At 47.9% G+C, this 20,604-nt stretch overlaps 1 protein-coding gene across 1 annotated transcript; it reads left to right on the forward strand.

Moving 5' to 3' along the window:
* Nucleotides 1–1,409: 1,409 nt before the first annotated feature.
* On the forward strand, nt 1,410–16,759 carry LOC142906959 (uncharacterized). The gene is made up of 2 exons (XM_076055798.1): nt 1,410–1,506; nt 13,491–16,759. Exon 2 carries the CDS (start codon nt 13,532–13,534, stop codon nt 14,936–14,938), a length of 1,407 nt encoding a protein of 468 aa, XP_075911913.1. The 5' UTR covers nt 1,410–1,506; nt 13,491–13,531; the 3' UTR covers nt 14,939–16,759.
* Nucleotides 16,760–20,604: the final 3,845 nt, after the last annotated feature.

Consider the following 20,604-nt stretch of genomic DNA (forward strand, 5'->3'; position numbering starts at 1 on the left):
CTTCCACTCTGCTGCGCTGAACACTGTAGAAGAACGAGGCTGTGAGTCGTCTCCGTAGAGGGTTGAGCCTGGCTGTGCTGGAGGTCGTCACATGGACGTCTCGAACGGCTGACTCTGCTGTGCCGTGGACCGCGATGATTTTCAGAATAAGTCTGTTTTGCTACGCTAAGCCTCCGTATTTTATCCACCCAAAAGGCATTCAGATGCTTCCGCACCCGCGCCTGCCCTGTCCATTCAGAGGCAGAGTTATTCTCGTCTCTTTCACATTCGGATCCGTGATCTTATCTAAAACAAAAGGCATTCGGATGCTTCCGCACCCGCGCCTGCCCTGTCCATTCAGAGGCCGAGTTATTCTCGTCTCTTTCACATTCGGATCCGTGACCTTACCTAAAACAAAAGGCATTCGGATGCTTCCGCACCCCGTGCTGCCTTTTCCATTCAGATTTCGGAATGCTCCTGTCTCACTGTTATTGGAGTCCCTAATTCCATCTATAATAAAGGCGTACCGCTGTTCTCACACCCCGGGCTGCCCTGTCCCTTCAGATGTCGGAATGCTCCTGTCTCATTGTTATTGGGGTCCCTAATTCCACCTATGACAAAGGCGTACCGCCGTTCCCACGCCCCGTGCCGTGTGTGCGTGATTTCATCCGCGGTGGCTCTGCGGCCTCCGCCGTGACCACGTAAACTTAATATCAGGTCACGGCGCTGCGGTGCGCATCAGCTACGGGGGGAGATCGCCCAATTTCCCGGCCGCAGGAAACCATGAAGCTTGATCCCATTAGGGGCTTCTGGATAAAAACCTGTCGGCCAGGTGACCTCCCTTCCCGGCTCTACATGGGGTGTGTGTGCGTTGGTGGTGTCATGGCGGTGGGTACGGTCCCCGACGGAGCTGCTCCGCCGCGGTGGCACCACACTAGTACCAAATAAATGAAAAACTGAAAAATGAAATGATGGTGCCGATGATGTTGATGCTTATGATGACAGTGGTGTCACATAGTGTACACACACACACACACACGCAATAATGTTCACGTTCTTGTTGTTGTAGCTGAGCTTACCCACTCAAGGGATACCAGTGCAACAGAGGAAGAAATTAAAAAGGAATCTAAATAAACTTAAACTCTAATCCCACTCCTCACCGTGCTCGCTCTCTCACTTTACCACTCCACGTGACGTCATCGTCGCGAGACGGCAGAGCATGTGTACCTCGCTAGGAACGTCATGTCACCAGTAAAATCATAATTTGGGCAAAGCCACTCGCAATCACTCCCCATAAGGGCCTGCTTCATAAATATTATTTTCCCATTACATACGTCACGAGTTAATTGTGTCCGATTCAGCTGCCACTCCCAATCACTCAAAGTCAGGGACTTGCTCATTAACATAATTTATTCAGTGGGAGTTGGTAAACTCGATAAGTGACGTCATGTCATCTAGCCCGCCGCGCGATTCTGCGTGACGTCACAAAATCCCGGAAAGCTGCTCGCGACTCAACTGAGATCCGAGGTGAGAAGTTCACATCGTGGTGGTGGTCGTGGTTTTTGGTGGTGGTTGTTTTTGTTTATTTAAGTGCAGCCTCGCTTCTTCTATTGTTCTCCTCGGGATATCAATTGAGTGTAGCAGCGAGTACGGAATCGATTTCCAGGTTGGAACGTTACAAAGTGTGGCCTAGCCATGCTGGGCTTGCCTCCTGCCATCGCCTGATTGTATTTGCTTAAATTTTTGTTAATTTTTATTTGTCCTCACCTGGCTGAGTACTTGAAAACCATGTTTCTTTTTTTTCATATTTCTCATATTTTTAGCTGTATATCTCTTTCAGAAGCGACCTGCCCACAACGAAGTGGCTTGTCATTGTGTGGAAATTTACAGCAGCCAAATGCTCTAAACTCATTCTTGATTTGAAGCTTTCGTGGCTGCATGAATCCATACTCTTTGGTTCTTTCGGTAAAGTCATGTAGGTATAAAATAAAATAAATCACGACGTTTCGGGCGCAACACAAGCGTCCATCATCAGGTGGGAAAGCATGCTCTGCTGCTGAGGCAGACTGTTTTAAATTTGGAGGGGAAAAGCGGAGTTCAAATTCACGCGACCACGCAGAAAGAGAGACACGCAAACTCCAAATAAACACGCGTCAGCCTCGGGATCCAACCCACGACCTCCTGTATACCGGGCGTTGTAGTGAAAATCTCGCCAGCGTGGTGCACACTGGAGTGCTTTATCACACTGAGTCTCTTTGCTTCAGTTCAGGAGCGTCCTGCCGAGTTGGTTTGGCAGTCGGGGGGAGGGGCGATGCTTATTCGCGTATTCCTGATTGAGTAACCTGGGAGGCATTTGTTCAGCATTGCAATATTTGGACGATACCAGTCCAGAAGTTTATTTCAGTCAGAATAAGTTTATTTTCCGAGTGAAGTCCATTGAACTAAGAAGATTATTTTCAAGGGCGACTCAGCCGGCAGACATCAAAGCATTTAATTATAATTAAGCTCACTCACTGGCCCACTCACTCATCCGTCCACTCACTCGTCTCCTCATCCACCCTTCCACCCACCCACTCTATAACTCGCTCACTCACTCATCCATCCACACAAGCACAGTCACCGAATCACACACTCTCTTACTCGACCTCCCTCACACTCACCCAAACTCACTGGCCCACTCACCCACCCACTAACTCACAATCAGAAGTGAATTTCACGAGTAACACCCATGCCGCTTAGACGCTATTTTTTAAGGGCGACTTGGCAGGCAGACATCAACGCATTCCAAAATTACAGGTTTACAAAACAAACTTAATCCCAATTCTGTTGTAAAATGACATTTCCACTCAAACTTTAGTGGTTTTAATAATAGTTTAAATGAGGTTATAGATTGCAGCATTGAGATGCTAAAAGACGATACGTGGTTCCAAACCTTTGCGCAGTGACATCTGGGAAACTGTTAACCCCTAGACTCACACAGAGACCCACACTCGCAGAGTCCCATAGACTCACACACAGACCCACAGACAATCAGATGCATGTCGCAGATTTTTAGGATAGTCCAATGCTTTAATAACAAGTCAAATAAAGAGCAACTCTACGGAAAAAATAGCTTTGTAAAATATACCACAAGAATGTGTGGTTAATGCAGACTTAATGCTGCCCTTCAATAGGTATCTGTTTGCAAAATAAGAATAAAAGAAAACAATTAAATCATGAGGTTTGGGCCTCCCTAGATCGACTCAGCCTCAAATGAGTGCCTGGTGCAGTGTGTTAACATCGCCACTGGGGAAACAAAAGCGGTCGGGTGTGGTGCTGGCCATACACCCACTCCTGAACTTATTGTTAAGGCTATATTGCGGGTCTTTGTTGCGGGTAACTGTGTGTATGTGTGTGCATAGGAATGTGCTCATGTGTGTTAATGTATTTTATTTGACTGTGAGTGTAAGTTAACACTTAACCTTGTGTTTTTTATTGCATTTTTAGCTTCTGTTAGTATTACTGGTTTTACAGAGAGTGTTTTGGGAGTGTTAACGTGCTGGGTAGCTAACACACGGGTTTGTGTATTTTAATGTGTGTGTTTGTGTATATGTATTTGTTGCTTTTACTATGTCTTAAATATTCCAGGAAGTAACCACACTGTCACTGGTTGGCTGGTGCACCATCTGGTGACAAAGTGTGAACCCAGAATAATGTGATTGGTGACATTTAAACGACTTGGGAAACCCAGAGTCTTTAGAGCAGTTTTAGTGCGGGGCATAATGGACTTCCAAAGGAAGGTGCTGAGAGAGGGTGGTAATTTTACGCAGGTTGCAATACAGAACATTATTACAACAATATGGGCTAAACGATGATTTCTGCTGGATTGGACGAAGATCTCATGCTCGACCACACTGATTGCCAGATAATGAATATTCAGCTTGCCAGACCTGCAGAGAAGAAGCTTGCAAAGCCCCATTGTGGTTTCAGGCCAGGACAGTTCTGTGCAAATGTCATACAGTAGACTCTTGAATATAAAGGGTTTATTTTTTGCGGTTTCGACCTATCACGGGCAACCTCTTTGCATACCAATTTACACTTTCGTGGGTATACTGTTCTGGGAAGGAGGGCGGGGTGGGTGAGGAATGCGAGGAAATCGGTGGCACCTCAACCTTTGCCATGCAAGCATTTAGCCGCAACAGACTGGTAGAGCAAGTGCTATTCGCAAATAGCACCTATAAAGGTCGGCACGGCACACAAAGGGGTAGGTTACCAGCACCATTCCCACCCGCCTTTATCTCCCCAGTGGCGATGTTTTCATAACACACAAGGTGCTTATTTGAGGCTGAGTCGACCTGGGAAGGCGCAGGGCCAGTTCAGATAATCGTCATGGTTTTGGGTGTGAGCAGAAATTGAACTCGGGTCGCTGGGTTCATATCGCAGCACGCTAACCGAAGCACTACCACTCTCCACTCACGCACACACATCGTCATCGTATGTAGAGTATATATTCAGTATTTATAATCCTATTGATTGTCTTGGAATGTTTTTTTCTATACAGTTTCTACGTGTTTATTTCAATTGTTTTGTTTTTGGTTTATTTGGCATACAGTAAAGTACTCTCAATTGTGATGCATATTTTTGCTTGCCGTTTATCTAACCCCATTGTTTAGGTAAGGCTTAAGTATTGAATATCGCCGTTTTGGCTTTCTTGGCACGTTTCAAGAACGTAAACTCTGTGATATTCAAAGGTCTCCTGTATTTTCTGTTCATCTGCTACAGCACAGATGTTTCGATTTTTTTTAAATAAAAAACTAGATCTCTGCTTTCTTGATGTAATGAAGCCCTAAGTACCATGAAGAGGCTTCGGCTTTTGGTTATTACTTGTTTTCGATATCGCCGCCCCTCTGCTCACATTAGTTAAGGATTTTTATAATTTTGGGCAGGCCCAGCAAATGCTGCGTGACAAGGATTCGGAGCCGTTTCCTGTTCAAGTTGACATGACAGGAATTCCCTCTGGCCACATACATTACGGTTCGTCCCCGGGTAGCGGAAGACCCGACTTACGGAAATCCAACCTTACGGAAATGCTCCCATAAATTACGTAAATAAAATATCTACATGCGGAAATGTTTGCCTTGATTACTTAAGCGCAAGTAGTCTAGCGCAGTGAGGTTGTAGATGAATACCGCGGAGCAAGGCATAAGACAGGAAGCATCTTCCCCAATGCGGTGGTGTATAGTTGTTCCGCACTCTCAGTCATGCTGTTACATTGTTACCGTGCGTATACTGTACCCGCCACATCGTCTCGTAACTTTCAGTGTAATATCACCCTTAATTGCATTGCAATAATGACTGGAAAAGATTAAGGGAAATGGAATAGTTTTGTGCATTACCTAAAACTTTTCTTTTTGTAGCATTATGTAATTTAGTTTTTCTGTGCTTAGAACTATCTTGTTTTTCCCATGTTTCTCTTTTATTTCATAAGTTACTAGCGGTAAGTACCCGGCGTTGCCCGGGCGAAAAAGGCAGACACACACATGGACTTACACACAGACATGGACCCACACACATAGAAACACATCGACTTACACGTGCACACACACATGGACTCACACACAGACATCGACTTTAGATACACATGTAGTTACACACACATATGGACTCACACACACATACATAGACTGACACACACATTGACCTACACACACATGGACTTACAAAGACACATCGACTAAGAGACACATGGACTTACACACACACATGGACCGACGCACACATGGACTCACACAACCACACATGGATCTACACACACACATATATGGACGTACACAGGCACATATCGACGCACACACACATGGACTGTCATACACACATTGCCATACACACATTGACTGACACACGTAGACTCACACACAAACACACATCGACTCACACGCACATAGAGCCACACACACACGGACTTACGCACATATGTAGGGGTGTTGTGGGAAGGAAACACAGTGTGGGAAGGTAACACACAGCCACACCTTGGTGGCTACAACCACGTCCGCTATAGCCCCGCCCTCAGTGGTGTATGGGTATAAAGGGCGGGGAGTCAGAGAGCTCGGGGCAGTGTGTTGGGGCCAAGAATGAAGAACCAGTGAAGAAGGAAGGCCGGCTAGATAGACCCTGGACTTCCCTGACCGCTGTCCTTTTAAGGGCCGGCAGGGTAAGCTAGTGGTGCTGCCCCAGAGCCTCAGAGCCGGAGCCCTTTTAAGGGTCGGTCTGGTTGGTGGGGTGCCGTGATCTGTGCTTGACCAGGGACAGATCAGATAGCCTCCTCTAGCGCCTGTAGCTGGAGGAACGAGGAGCACAGGAGTTAGGCTTGATAGCCTAGGGGGTGTCCCAGCGTATTTACGGGTGAAGAGGCCATTACCCCTTCCAGTGTAACCCTTGTTAAGTTAAATAAAGAGTGATGCCTCTACTCCACCGTATCCGTGTCCCGTGAACCCACTACACACACACACACAAACATGTACGTACATACAACAACCGCCATTCGCCACGAAGTGGCGTTGATGTCACGATGATGCTTGTGCCAGGCTATGTGCACCTTGAGGGCACGTGAAGTGTCGAACGCCCTCTGGCAGGAGGTCACGGGGCAGACCCAGGTGCCACGGGTCGACTGACTGAAACGACTGGCTGATGCACCACCTGTGCCCCCCCTACTGTGCCAACTTGCTGTGCTTTAGGCACCCGGCGCTCCGCTCGTTGTTCTGAGAGTCGCTCCTCCACCCTCCATTGTTGTTGGAGGGTGACTGTCTCCAACTGCCCAGTAGCGTCTTTCACGAGCCTCCTCCAGAGACGCCAATCCTGACACCGCTGGTAGCAGTCATCGACAAGTCAACTCGGCTCCACATCCTCCTGTTCACATCACTCCATCTCTTCTCTAGTCTGTGCCGCGCCCGTTTAGCCCCCTCGATCCGGCAGAACAAAAGCTGTTTAGGCATGTGGTGGCTGGGGCATGCGGGCTACATGGCCCAGCCAACGCAGCCTTGCCTGCCGTAGGAGGTCACCAATGAGACTTTGTCCAGATCTGTCAAGGATTTGTGAGCTCATCACACAATCCAGCCTGGTTAAACCCAGGATGGATCGTAGGCAGGCCAGACTAAATGTTTCTCACCGGCGAAGATGTTCCATTAGGGGGGTCCAAGTTTCGCAAGCATAGAAAAGGGAGGGAATGAGTGTGCGCGAGAAGAGCTGGAGGTTCGTGTGAAGCGAGAGAACAGGTATCTTCCACACAGTGTAACGCAACCGATGAAAAGATAATGCCGCTCGACTAATTTGGAGTGAGACCTCTGCTGTGAAACTGGAGCCAGTCATGAGCACACTGACTAGGTATGGGAAACTGTCCACTCTCTCCACAACTGGCCCATCACCAATTGTGAGTTGTGGGGGTGGATTGGCCGATGGTACAAAATACTCAGGCACGTTCCTTAGTTTTAGTGGGGCTGATGGTAAGGCTCCACCTCTTAGTGGCAAGCTCCAGGTTCAGCAGCAGCGTATCCAACTCCTCCTCTGAGCCGCAATTACCAGGTCGTCGGCATACATAACGTGGTTGACCAATAGGGAGCCATCCTTTGACCGCACCCGGGCACCGATCAGCCTCCCATTGTATCTGTACCAGATGGAAATATCTCTGGTACAGCTACTAAACGCTTCACGAACTACGTGGTCGAAATAGATGTTAAATAATGTTGGAGCTAGAGGACATCCCTGTCGCACCCCAAGGTGTACAGGGAATTGCTCTGACTCCCGGGCACTTAGTTTTACCCGGGCCTGCTCACCATCATGAAGGTCCTTAATTTGCGTGAGCAGAGGGTTAAGGACTCCGAAAGCACGAAGAACAACCCAGAACCCGGGCCTACTGATGGTATCATAGGCCTTGACCAGGTCAATAAAGCAGAGATGTAGGTCTTGTTGGAATTCCCTACACCTCTGCTGTAGCAGACAGACAGAAAATATGACATCTGTGCAGGACCGCCCTTTCCTGACACCGCATTGGGGCTCCACAAGCCTCTCCTCAGCGTGCCTAGTAAGGCGATGTTGAATAATCCTTGCCAGAACCTTTCCTGGCACTGTGGAGTGAGCTACCCCTGTAGTTGTTAACAGTCTGTGCGGTGCCACTTCTTAAAGAGGGGGAACACAAGGACATCCTTCCAATCCTGCGGAACCCATCCCATGGCCCAAACTGTTGTTATGATGTCATGTCGGGCAGTCTGCGCACAAACGCCACCCTCCCTCAGCATTTCACTTGGGAGATCATCTCTGCCCGGTGCCCTTCCTGGTCTCAGACTCCGGATCGCCTTCAGTACTTCCTCAACAGATGGCACCTCAGCCAGCCACTCACAGGGGGTGACTTCCTCCTCCAATTATTGAGGCACCGCAGCCTCAGCAGGGTCATCCCCACTTTGTCACATGGTGTTTTCCAGGTTGAGGGATTCCCCTAGGACCTCACAGAAATGCTCAGAAAATCTGCAAACCTGTTCCTAGTGGTCGGAGATTGGATCACCATTCTTTGCCCTAATGATGGTAATACGTGTGGCACTGCAGGTTATTTTTTTGATGGAGTTAAATAGGGATTTGTGATCGCGGGCCATTGAGGCAGACTCCATCTCCTTAGCAACCCGCGACCACCACCCATCCTTGCAGCGCCTCACGGCTCTCCGAACCTCCGAGCGAAGGCTGCGGGAAGCCTCATTCTCTATCATGGGATGCTGCAGACGATTAGAGTGGGCCTGTTGCTTTTTCTCAACCATCCTGAACATCTCCTCTGTCAGAGGTCTAGGCCAGAGTCTCTGGGGAGGTCTAGACCATGTACCCAAAGCAGGCATTGCAGCTGCATGAGTCACAGTCCTAAACCTCGCCCATTTACCCTCGACATCAGGAGGAGTGGGGAACGATGCCAACCCCAGCCGCAAACGTTGATGAAATTATCGCGTGCAACTTTCATCAGATAACTGAGACCAGGCCACTTTAGGTTGGAATGGGGTCCTGGGTGTACACCCACCACCGAAGTGGAAGAATGGCAGGCGCATCTTACAGATGACAAGTCGATGGTCATAGGGCAGATCAGCTCCACGATAGGTCCTGGTGTCAAGGACATGGGCTCGCATCCGCTGGTCCAGCACTATGTAGTCCAGCAGATGTTCTTGCTTGGACCCGGCATGCATCCATGATGTTGTGTGGATGCGCCGATGCCGGAACAGCGTGTTGGTAATTACGAGCCCATGGGCTGCACAAAAATCTAGCAGCCTCCAACCGTTGTTATGCCTTCCAATCACTACAGATCAGGTGCCTGCATCATGACCAACTCGGGCATTGAAGTCACCCAACAAGATGACTCGAGGGGCCACTTTAGCCAGCACTTGTGACAGGAGGTCATAGAAGGCATCTGACTCATCGGCCTTGCCTGCATCCCTCCACGGATGTTCGTCTTCGGTGGGGGCATAAGTAACCACGACCACCACTCCTCGCATCCGGTTGATGGGAAAGCGAGCCCAAAGTATCCTGTGGCTTACAGCTTCCCACACCTCACCGCCATGCTCCCACGCCCCCTCCATGCTTTTGTTCAGAAGAAGAGCCACACCCTGTTGTTTGGCAGTCTCCTGCCCCGAGTAGAGGACTGTCCACCCCTCATGGTGACAGGAGTCATAGCCGGGCCACCGGACCTCCTGAATGCCACAGAGATCCAGGCGGTACCGGTCCAGCTCGCGACAGAGGAGTGGCACCCTCTCTTCCGCAGTGAGCATTCGAACATTCCACGTGGCCAACCATAGTGGCTTTTTGTTGTTTCTGGAGGAGCCCCGAGGGTAAAGATTAAATCTCCTGGCTCCACCAAATGGGGTTTGGCCAGGAGACGTGAAAGACGCCTGTCCCCCGGGGCCTCCGGCGCAAGCTTTTTAATTAGTTATTTTAGTCGTGGTAATTTATTGAAGGTGGAGGGGTTACCAGCCCCTCGCACCCGTCCTGAGCCCCAATTTAGCCGCTGTGGTGGCAACAAACGCCCTGAGGGGAACGGCCAATTGGAATTGGCCCTCCCCCCACGGCACTGTCCACGACAATGTTGCCCGTCCGGCACCACGAGAAGGTAGGGGGTTGTTATGCCACACAACTTGCACACACACAGCGACACACACACGTCGACTTACAAACGCACATATCAACTCACACACACATCGACTTACACACACACATCGACTCACACACGTGGACTTACACAAACATCGACTCACACACACATCAACTAACACACACACATGGACTCCCACAGACACACACATCGACTTGCACACACACAGACACACAGCTACTCACACAAATATTTAGACTCGCACACACATCGACCTACACACACACACACATATGGACTAAGACACACACACATGGACTTACACACACACATAGACACACTCACACACATCGACTTACACACACATACATATACTCACACGCACATGGAACAACGCACACATATCGACTAACACACACACATGGACTTACACAAACACACACATTGACTTACACACCGCACACACACATGGACGTACACAAACAAACACAGCGACTGTCACACACATGGACGCACACACATGGACTCCTACAGACAATGCACACACATATATGTTCTCACAAGCACACATGGACCTACACATGCACACTTTAACTTTTATATAGACTAAATAAGTTTGTATATAATTTTTTCTTTGTACGTGACTTTAGCGAAAGAAGCAAGGGAGAGGGGAAATGCACGCGTGTATAATAAGTAAGAAATTTGGAGCTACTACGAGGGTGTTCCACCATTTTGGTGCAAACATTTGCCGCGAGTAAGAGCGGCAAATTTATGAAAGTGAACGAATACAAAATGAACCTAACTGACCTGTAACTATGAGTAGATGCGCACCAATCAAGCGTAATTGACATAACACTGCTCAACCCCCGTACTGAGGGGGCAAGTGTAAATATGATAGAACTAGCCTTTTGCCCGTCCAAGGACGGGTGTATTGCAGTAAATCTGAAACTTGCAAGCGAAAAGCAGACCACGACTTGATATTCATTGCATTAATGCGTGTGCAATTTTTAAGGGCAGACACAGACCTATTTCATTTTAAAGTTATAATTCCTTGTTCATCATGACGTCCTTTTTACTTTGATGTCTCAATAGCGTTCCAGAGATCGGTGACGTGAGGGTTCTGCCTTTGTAGTGAGGGTTGTAAGTTGACGCCGAGGAGGGTGGAGGAAGCGCCTCGCCCCCAATGTGGAGTGACGTCACTCGCTAATTATTATTAATGGAGGGGGTGTCCATTTGGAGGACTTCACCTCTTCATGATTATTAATGACGGGGGCTGTTCGATGTTGATTGACGTCACCTGCTCATGATTATTCATGAGGGGGCGAGTTCTCCATGCAGAGTGACGTCACCCGCTCATGATTATTAATGAGGGGCGGGCCCATGTGGAGGACGTGACCTGTTCATGATTATTAAAGAGGGGAGCTCTTCGATGTTGAGTGACGTCACCTGCTCATGATTATTAATGAGGAGGGTTGGGGGCGGGCCCATGTTGAGGACGTGACCTGTTCATGAATATTAATGAGGGGGGCTGGTCGATGTGGAGTGACGTCATGAGCGTTAAGGACATTCCTGGGTTATTATAGGAGATATGAAGATGTAATAGCAATGCGTATATTTATTGGTTTTCCCCTGTGCAGTCAGTGATATTACGCGGCTGCTTATGCTTCAAGAGTATAGAAAAAGGTTATTCTTCCCCCCAAACCTCGTTTTTGTGAGTTGGACAGTGATATTTAGAAATGTACCTGTTTTCAAAGAGAAAACGTGTGCATAAGTGTCATGCCCTCATAAAGTAGCACTTAGTAGTCGGGGACAAAAATCTTGTTACTTATGGTAACGGTCATGAAACATTGGTTAATCCCTGTCATGAAATCTAAACTATAAAAGGCAATTTGTAATGAGTAAAAAGTTATGGTAATAAATGTTTGAAGGGAGCTGTAAATCTGTGTGTATTTCTTTGCGCAGTGTCCACACGAAAGAGAATTGCCCCCTCACCCCCACTGAACACGTGTTACTTGGTAGGGGCCCTCCCCCCTACCGAACGCGTGTAAGAAAAAAATAACCCAAAATATCACTAAATCACTAATTAAACTACTTCAAAGGTGACGGACACGAAATTTCAATAGCGTTGGCTCAGCACGAGGCTTATGGCGTGCTACCTGGGTACGTTTTTTCAAAGTAAACCCCATGGTTTGCAAGCCAAATCCTTCGCAAGTTTCGGCCACACACACAGGCACACAGACAAAAAATGACATTAATAGGTCAGACAGCAGACATGATTGACAAGTGATAGCTTAACTTATTGTAGGCCTCTGCTTTGTGATTGTTCCTAGGTTAAGTACTTGGTGAAGAGTCTAAGCATCTAGCCAGGCATGGTTCTAGCCACAACACCACCTTCTTCACCGTTCCAGTGCATGAGAGTGTAAAGTTTTTATTTACTGTAAAGTATATTGACCATTTTAAACACCTAGGTTTAATCAATGCAATGTTTTTTTTATTACCCGTGTAAAGAAGCTCCTTGGAGACATCCATTTTCAGGGGAGTAGAGCTTTATTTCTCCGAACGTATATACAGTCCAAGTGTAACGACTGCCACACTCGTAATTGCTATGGCTATCGTCAGCCTCGATGGTTTCCTCCAAGTTGATACCTGAACAGTCAACCCCGATGGTTTCCACGGTCGGCCCCAATGTCGTCCACCTCTGGTCGTCAATTAGTCCCCGAGTAAGCGCACTGACCGCGGGCCTCGCTCCCCCTTATATACTCGCTCGGCCCCGTCCCCCACTTTACTATAACATGTATGTCCTTAATTGAATTATGCTTCCAGTGCCTTCTGGTCACCTGTTTCCAATCATAACAACGCCCGCCTTCTAGAACCTTCTCTTGTACAGTTCCCGACACATGGAACGTTTCATAAGCATGGAAAACACAGCACATGAAGCTGATATTACATCTGTCCATCCGAGCATTCAAGCAAATCTGAGCCTGGCTTCGAACTTCCAAGTTGCGATTGAACATTAATTTGTCCATTTTATAATATTTCTGCCCAATGCGAAGTTTCATTTTTAACACCATTTGCTATTTTTATGAGACATTTGCAATCGTTAACATTTCTTCAGTAGCCAGATACAACCGAAATTCTGTACATAGAGTTATGGGTTGTCATTGATATTAAATATATTAGGGCCTCCAGGCATTATACTGACCACTTGCCTGCTATGCCAGGCCAAGAGCTGATCGTTAATAGGAGCAAGTGCCTTAAAACAGCCTGTGTGGTGAATTGGGGGTGATTTTTTTCTCGTTAATGATTGAGTGTTCTTGTCTATGTAATATGTGATTAGCACGTGTGACTGTGTATATATGAATTTCTATGCTTCTATGCTGACATACATTGCATGGATATTACTGTTTTCTGTCTGCAGCTGTCAGTTCCTCTGCCACTTTGCTGTACAGAATTGGTCAGATGGAGCAAAGACAATCAGCGGGAGAGAAACCATTCAAGTGCACTGTGTGTGGGAAGGCGTTTGCACATTCTTCAATTCTTCAGGTCCACCAGAGAACACACACGGGAGAGAAACCCTTCAAGTGCACTGTGTGTGGGAAGGCATTTTCAATGTCATCACATCTTAAAACACACCAGAGAATACACACAGGAGAAACACCCTTCAAGTGCACTGTGTGTGGGATGGCGTTTGCACAGTCATCACTTCTTAAAAGACACCAGAGAATACACACAGGAGAAACGCCCTTCAAGTGCATTGTGTGTGGGAAGGCATTTGCACAGTCATCACATCTTAAAACACACCAGAGAATACACACAGGAGAAACACCCTTCAAGTGCACTGTGTGTGGGAAGGCGTTTGGACATTCATCACATCTTAAAAGACACCAGAGAATACACTCAGGAGAAACACCTTTCAAGTGCACTGTGTGTCGGAAGGCCTTTGCACAGTCATCAAATCTTAAAACACACCAGAGAATACACACAGGAGAAACACCCTTCAAGTGCATTGTGTGTGGGATGGCGTTTGCATATTCATCACTTCTTAAAAGACACCAGAGAATACACACAGGAGAAACACCCTTCAAGTGCACTGTGTGTGGGAAGGCATTTGCAATGTCATCGCATCTTAAAACACACCAGAGAATACACACAGGAGAAACACCCTTCAAGTGCACTGTGTGTGGGAAGGCGTTTGCACATTCATCACTTCTTAAAAGACACCAGAGAAAACACACAGGCGAAAAATCCTTCAAGTGTACTTTGTGTGGCAAGGCATTTGCCTGGTCATCAACTCTTCAGGGCCACCAGAGAACACACACGGGAGAGAAACCCTTCAAGTGTACTTTGTGTGACAAGGCATTTGCACAGTCATCACATCTTAAAACACACCAGAGAATACACACAGGTGACAAACCCTTAAAGTGCACAGTGTATGGGAAGGGTTTTAGACAGTTAGGGGATCGAAACAAGCATCAAACCATTAATCAGGAAATTAATCTGAAATCGGCTTGTGAAAGTCAAAGTGCTGCAATGAGTCCATCCCTCATGAAACAAGAACCAGAATACCATTTGGGATATGAAACGTGGCCAGGAGTGAAGGTGAAATGTCAAGAAGTGAAAATGAAATTAGAATCGGTGAAGAGCGAAGAAGTGATGGTAAAGAGTGAAGTGATAGTGAAATGTGAGGATGAAGATTCAACTCCAAAATCCGACCTTCACATCGATGGAAGCAGCGTGAAGCTGGAGGAGACTGTGGACTCTGAGGCAGAGCGAGGCAACTCCCAGCAATTTGTGGATGTGGAGGTGTGGGTAGATTTTTTAGGCAATACTGAGTCAAATGGAGACCAAGTAGATGTGCATCATTGAGCTTAGAATAAAGAAGTTCCATTTCATTCACAGGCCTTTCCCATAATAGAGGATTTTTGGGTTAGATCACGCAAATATATACATTTGTCGTTATAACCCGCCACCACCCGACACAGCCAACTAGTAAGGGTTGTCACGTAAACAGAACATGCCAATTCGTCACTAGCACAGCACACTGGTGTGTTTGGAGAGCCAAGCAACAACATTTGCAATCTGAGTATGACTTTTCGCCAGTCATTACAACTAGCTTCATCAGGCGACAGCCAGATTTTTGCCTTTCCCATTACAAGGGTTTAAACTCCTAGTGGTCAATAGAGACAGCGTGAAGCTGGAGGAGGCTGCGGACTGAGAGAGAGTGAAATGAAACCCAGCAGTTTGTGGAGGTGGACTTTTTGGAGGATGCAGAGTTGCAGTGGCCAGCATGTGTGGACTTGGAGTTTGGATAGATCTGTAAGCAGACGTGGGAGACAAAAAAGCTCCATAGCATTCAAAGTTGTCTCCCATCCCATTCTCCCCTCCCATCCCTGGTGCAGGAATAGCATCTGGAGCTTTTACCATCTCCGTCTCCCAACACCCCCCCACCCTGCATCCGTCCTCCCTGGCTCCTCCCCCCCTCTTATCCTATATAATAATCTCTTATTATGAAATAGCTCTCTTTACAGTAATTTTGCTGTGCTAGTTACACCTGATGACGGAAGCTTATGTTGCCTCCGAAACGTCGTGATTTTATTAACTTTACCGAAAGAACCAAAGAGTAAGCATTCAACGTGTTATAATAATATTTAGATTAATAATTGGCGCTTGCATAAATGTTTTATTTCTTTCTCACTGTATGTCGCCAATCTTGCAAATCAAAGGTGAAATGCTTCAGCAACTACAAGCGGCTTGTTTCTCTTTCATCTTAATCGTTTGACGGCTAGCCTAAGTGGCAGCTGTCCCTTTGTGGTACAAGGTGACTCAGTACCGACCTGCACGTGGACATAAGTCTGCCAGTAGGGTGGAGTGATGATTGATGTGTAACCCCAGTCGGGTCGTTTGTGTTTAATCTTTCGAATATGGCAAATTTTTACCCTGACACCATGAATGTTAGCTGATGGTGCATATTTTTGGTCAATATTGCTGCAGTAATCATAAGGGCTGCCGGAAAGATGTGAATTGTGAACATTTTTGTTACAAATATCAACCGTGCTATCACTTGGCTTCTCTCATTCGAAGAATGCATGCAGTTTTAGGCATCCAGAGTAGAGTAAATGTGTACAGTAAATGCGATGTAATGCGATGCAGTATATTTCAATGCAATAGTTTAATGTTGGCGATGTGTCTCTTGATAATTTAGAGTTATAATTTTAACACCCATGATCTGATTTTGAGTATATACAGCATAAGCTCTTATCCAGCATCTATGGGGAATCGAGGGTGCCAGTTCATCAAATGTGCCGGTTATCTGAGAGGTATACTTTATGGTTCAGCAAATTTCTCAAGTATAAAAGCATTTTTAATGGTAAAGTACGTGATGGAGATTTTTTCCGTAAGTACCATTTGGAATAAAATGGTCAAAAATGGAATGTCCTAACTAGATGAACGTTTGTTTTTACAGTAACCTGTGCAGAACATTTACATGAAGTGCTGTTGTTCATGTGATACAGGGTCAAAGGTATTTTTTGTAGACTAGGAACCATACCCCCCAACTCATTGTCTTCGAAATCACGAATATAGTATATACAAGGGAAAACACTGAAATTTTACTTAAAGGAGATATTTTCTCCACAACACTAATTATGTTGTCTTATTTTACCTAATAAACATGATTTTTTGACTGCCTTTCTGCGTACGCCTATCCTTGTAACGCTTTTAACACACAAACTGTTTGGTTTGCATTTCAACAAAGTACACAGATACAACAAACTAAGCCCCCCCCCCCCCCCTTGAAAACTCGTGATTTGTTTTTGCCCTTGGTCCAATTTAAACGAATAAAATCACACTTTGTAACAATGTACGCTGATCGTAATGATAACTTTGAGCGTGCATCTGCGAATGCATGTGTAGTAGTTCTTGACGCGGATGAGTTTTACAGAACCGTACGGAGAGCAGATCTTTACTCAGGGCTGCTTGCCGTTTATTCACTTGTGCTCTCCTCTCTATTCACTATCTCTACACTCCACACTTCCATCTGTGGCGGGTACACGTTACACCCCGTCCTTTAACCCCTTCCTCAACTACCCTGTCAGGGCTACCCCTAGGTCTCCCCTAGTCTTCTCCAGGCGGGAGGTCAACCCACACCGCCAGATAGCGAGGTTCGACCTCCTCAGCCCATAGCCCCCCCCTTTTCTCTCTCTGCCTGTGACGTCTTCCAGCTCTTCCTCCCCTCTCTCTCCCGAGGTCCCCCTTTTATATCCCCCCTGCCCGGGGCCCCTCTTTTCTGCCAGCCCCCCCCTTGGCGGACATCTTACGGCCCCTCTCCCATCATGCCTCGACCTTCCGCGACTCTTCTCTTAGTCTGCACCTCTTCCTGCACTCGCCCCTCGTTGGGTACACGCGGTATTCCTCTACATCACTCCCCCCCCCCCCCGTGAAGAAAAATCAGCCATCCTAATTGCCAATGTTCTCTTGTAGAGAAAAAAATGTGGACGACCCCCACGACAAGCAGCCAAAACATCAACGCCAAAAGTGACGTCGTTTCCGCGATGCACTTGTCTTCCGGCGGAAGTGCGTCCGTGGGCGGAAGTGACGTCGTCCTGAGCAGGAGATTCAAAATCTTTGGCGGGAGTTGAGCCGGTGGCGGGAATGGCCACCGCTTGCGGGTCCGCTCCCCCCTCCTTTGCCGTCGGCTCCTCTCTGGATTTTTTTGATGATAGAATCCGCGGCGTGCATGAGGTCGATGAGGTGGGAATGCACCACACGGAGCGCTCTCCCCGAAGGCGGCGGACTCACGGGCGCCTGTGCAGGCTGCATGTCGGCCGTTGGGGCGGACTCTTCATTGTTTGGTGGTGTTGTCGCCCCTGGAGTGAGCGTAGCACCGTCGTCGTCGTCGTCCGGAGCCCAGGTACGTACACAACTGCTTGTCTCCATTTGTAGTTAGGTCGTCAGCAACTTCTGACGCCAGTTGTAGTGGTAATGATGGAGACCCAGTCTTCTCTGGAGGCAACACGTTTATTTATAACAATACAGGTTCCCTAACACAAAGGGGCAACGGCCCCTTCCACCCGATACCTGAGGAGGTACAGCCTCCGGGCTATCGTGCCCTCTATCTCAGCCCTCCGGCTAGGGAGACCTAGGGGAGGCGAGCTGACCCGACCCAGCCAAGGTCCTCGGCCACTGGCCCGCTCGGTCCGGGCCCTTAGAAGGACGTCGGGTCCGGGTGTTCCCTGGGTCCGACCACTGGCCTACTCAGTCCCGGCCCTTAGAAGGACGGCGGGTCCGGGGGTTCCCAGGGTCCTATTCTAGGCTGGCTCTTCGGCTCTTCGGGTCTTCAGCTTGACAACGACTGGCAAACCCGTTCAGGGGTCCGCCTTATTTCCAGCTCCCAGGGTCACTCCGCCTCTGGCCACACCTACTTTCTAAAACCTTCTGGAGGGACTTCAACTATTGCATAATCCCCCAGCGCCCACTGGGTGCCTGGGGTGTATACCTCCGGTTCCCAACCGCCCTCTGGGTTCCTTGGCCTAACGGCGTTACTTGATACAGGCTGTACTAGCTGTCGCCCTCTGTTGACCTGATGCTACACCAGGTAAGTAGTGGTAACCGCGTGCAACGCTAACAATACCCACTACATGTGTATTGACTTTTGGGCCACCCTGTATAATTATCCTGTGTCCTGACATTTGGGCCACCCTGTATAAAAATCCTGTGTTCTGACTTTTGGGCCACGCTGTATAATAACCCGATTTGTCCTGACTTTTGGGCCACCCTTATATATAAAAGTCTCCGTGCGCGCTTACGAGGGATTTGGCTTTCTGATGGTGGGGTTTACGACTAAACAAATTTGCCATGCAGCACGCCCTAAGCCCCGCGGTGGGAATGGGCTATTCCTTTTTCACGTCCGTAAACTTTCAATTGGTCAACTTATGTTATCTGAACCGGTCCCGGGCCTCCCCTAGGTCGACTCAGTCTCAAATGAGTACCTGGTGCGGTGTGTAAACATTGCCACTAGGGCGACAAAGGCGGTCGGGCGTGGTGCTGGCCACCCACCCCCTCGTGTACCGTTTCGGCCTTCATAGGTGCTCGCTAACAGCACTTGCCCCTACAGTCTGTTAAGGCTATATGGGGGATCTTTGTGAGTCGCTGTATGTGTGTACATCAATATGTGTGTAACTACATGTGTGTGTATCTCAAGTGGATGTCTATGTGTGTGTGAGTCCATATATGTGTGTGTAAGTCGATGTGCGTGTGTGTTAGTTGCTGTGTGTGCGTTGCTCCATGTTAGTGTAAGTCTATTTCTTTGCGTGTCTGCTGGTCCTGTGTGTGCTCTATTGACCTGGTCAAGGCCTATGATACCATCAGTAGGCCTGGCCTCTGGGTTGTTCTTCGTGCTTTCGAAGTCCCTGACCCTCTGCTCACGATCCTTAAGGACCTTCATGATGGTGAGCGGCCCCGCGTCAAACTACGTGGACGTGAGTCAGACCCATTCCCTTTACACCTTCGGGTGCAACAGGGATGTCTGGCTCCCACATTATTTTACATATATTCTTACCACGTAAGTCAGAGGAATTACCATCTGGTACAGATACAATGGGAGGCTGATCGATGCCCAGGTGTGGTCAAGGGATGGCTCCCTATTGCTCAACCACGTTATGTATGCCAATGATCTGGTAATTAATGCTCACTAAGAAGAGGAGTTGGACGCGCTGCTGCTGAACCTGGAGCTTGCCACAAAGACGTGGGGCCTTACCATCAGCCCCACCACAACTAAGCACCTGCCTGGGTATTTTGTACCATCGGACAATCCACCCCCACAACTCACAATTGCTGATGGGCCCGTTGTGGAGAGAGTGCAGAGTTTCCTATACCTGCCCAGTGTGCTCGCTCATGACCGGCTCCGGTTTAACACCAGAGGTCTCATTCCGAATCAGTCGAGCAGCATTATCTTTTCATCGGCTGCGTAACACTGTGTGGAAGCTACCTGGTTTCTCGCTCCGCATGAAGCTCCACATCTTCTCGCCCACGGTCATTCCCTCCCTTCTCTACGCTTGCGAAACGTGGACCCCCCTAATGCAACATCTTTGCCGGTTAGGCTGGCCTGTTAACGATCCATCTTGGGTTTAACCATATCTGTGTGTGTGCGTCTAAGTCGATGTGTTTCTATGTGTGTCGGTCCATGTCTGTGTGTATGTCCATGTGTGTGTCTGCCTTTTTCGCCTGGGCAACGCCGGGTACTAACCGCTAGTGTGTTCTAATATCTAATATCGCTATCATAATAACGTTATTTGTCTGACTTTTGGGCCACCCTGTATAATCATCACGTGTGTATTGACTTTTGGGCCACCCTGTATAATAATCCTATGTGTCCTGACTTTTGGGCCATGTATGATAATCCTGTTTGTCCTGACCTTTGGGCCACCCTGTCTAAAAACCCTATGGGTCCTCACTTTTGGGTCACCCTGTAAAATAACCATATGGTCTTAACTTTTTGGCCAGCCTGTATAACAACTCCCTTGTGTGTGCTCACT

Source organism: Petromyzon marinus, chromosome 72 (genome assembly GCF_048934315.1).
Source record: "Petromyzon marinus isolate PM22_M1 ecotype Great Lakes invasive population chromosome 72, UKy_Petmar_22M1.pri1.0, whole genome shotgun sequence".
In the NCBI taxonomy this organism is placed as follows: domain Eukaryota; kingdom Metazoa; phylum Chordata; class Hyperoartia; order Petromyzontiformes; family Petromyzontidae; genus Petromyzon; species Petromyzon marinus.

What these genes read in the sequence shown, in the direction of transcription:
- LOC142906959 (XM_076055798.1), top strand. Translation starts at nt 13,532, where the DNA reads ATGGAGCAAAGACAATCAGCGGGAGAGAAACCATTCAAGTGCACTGTG.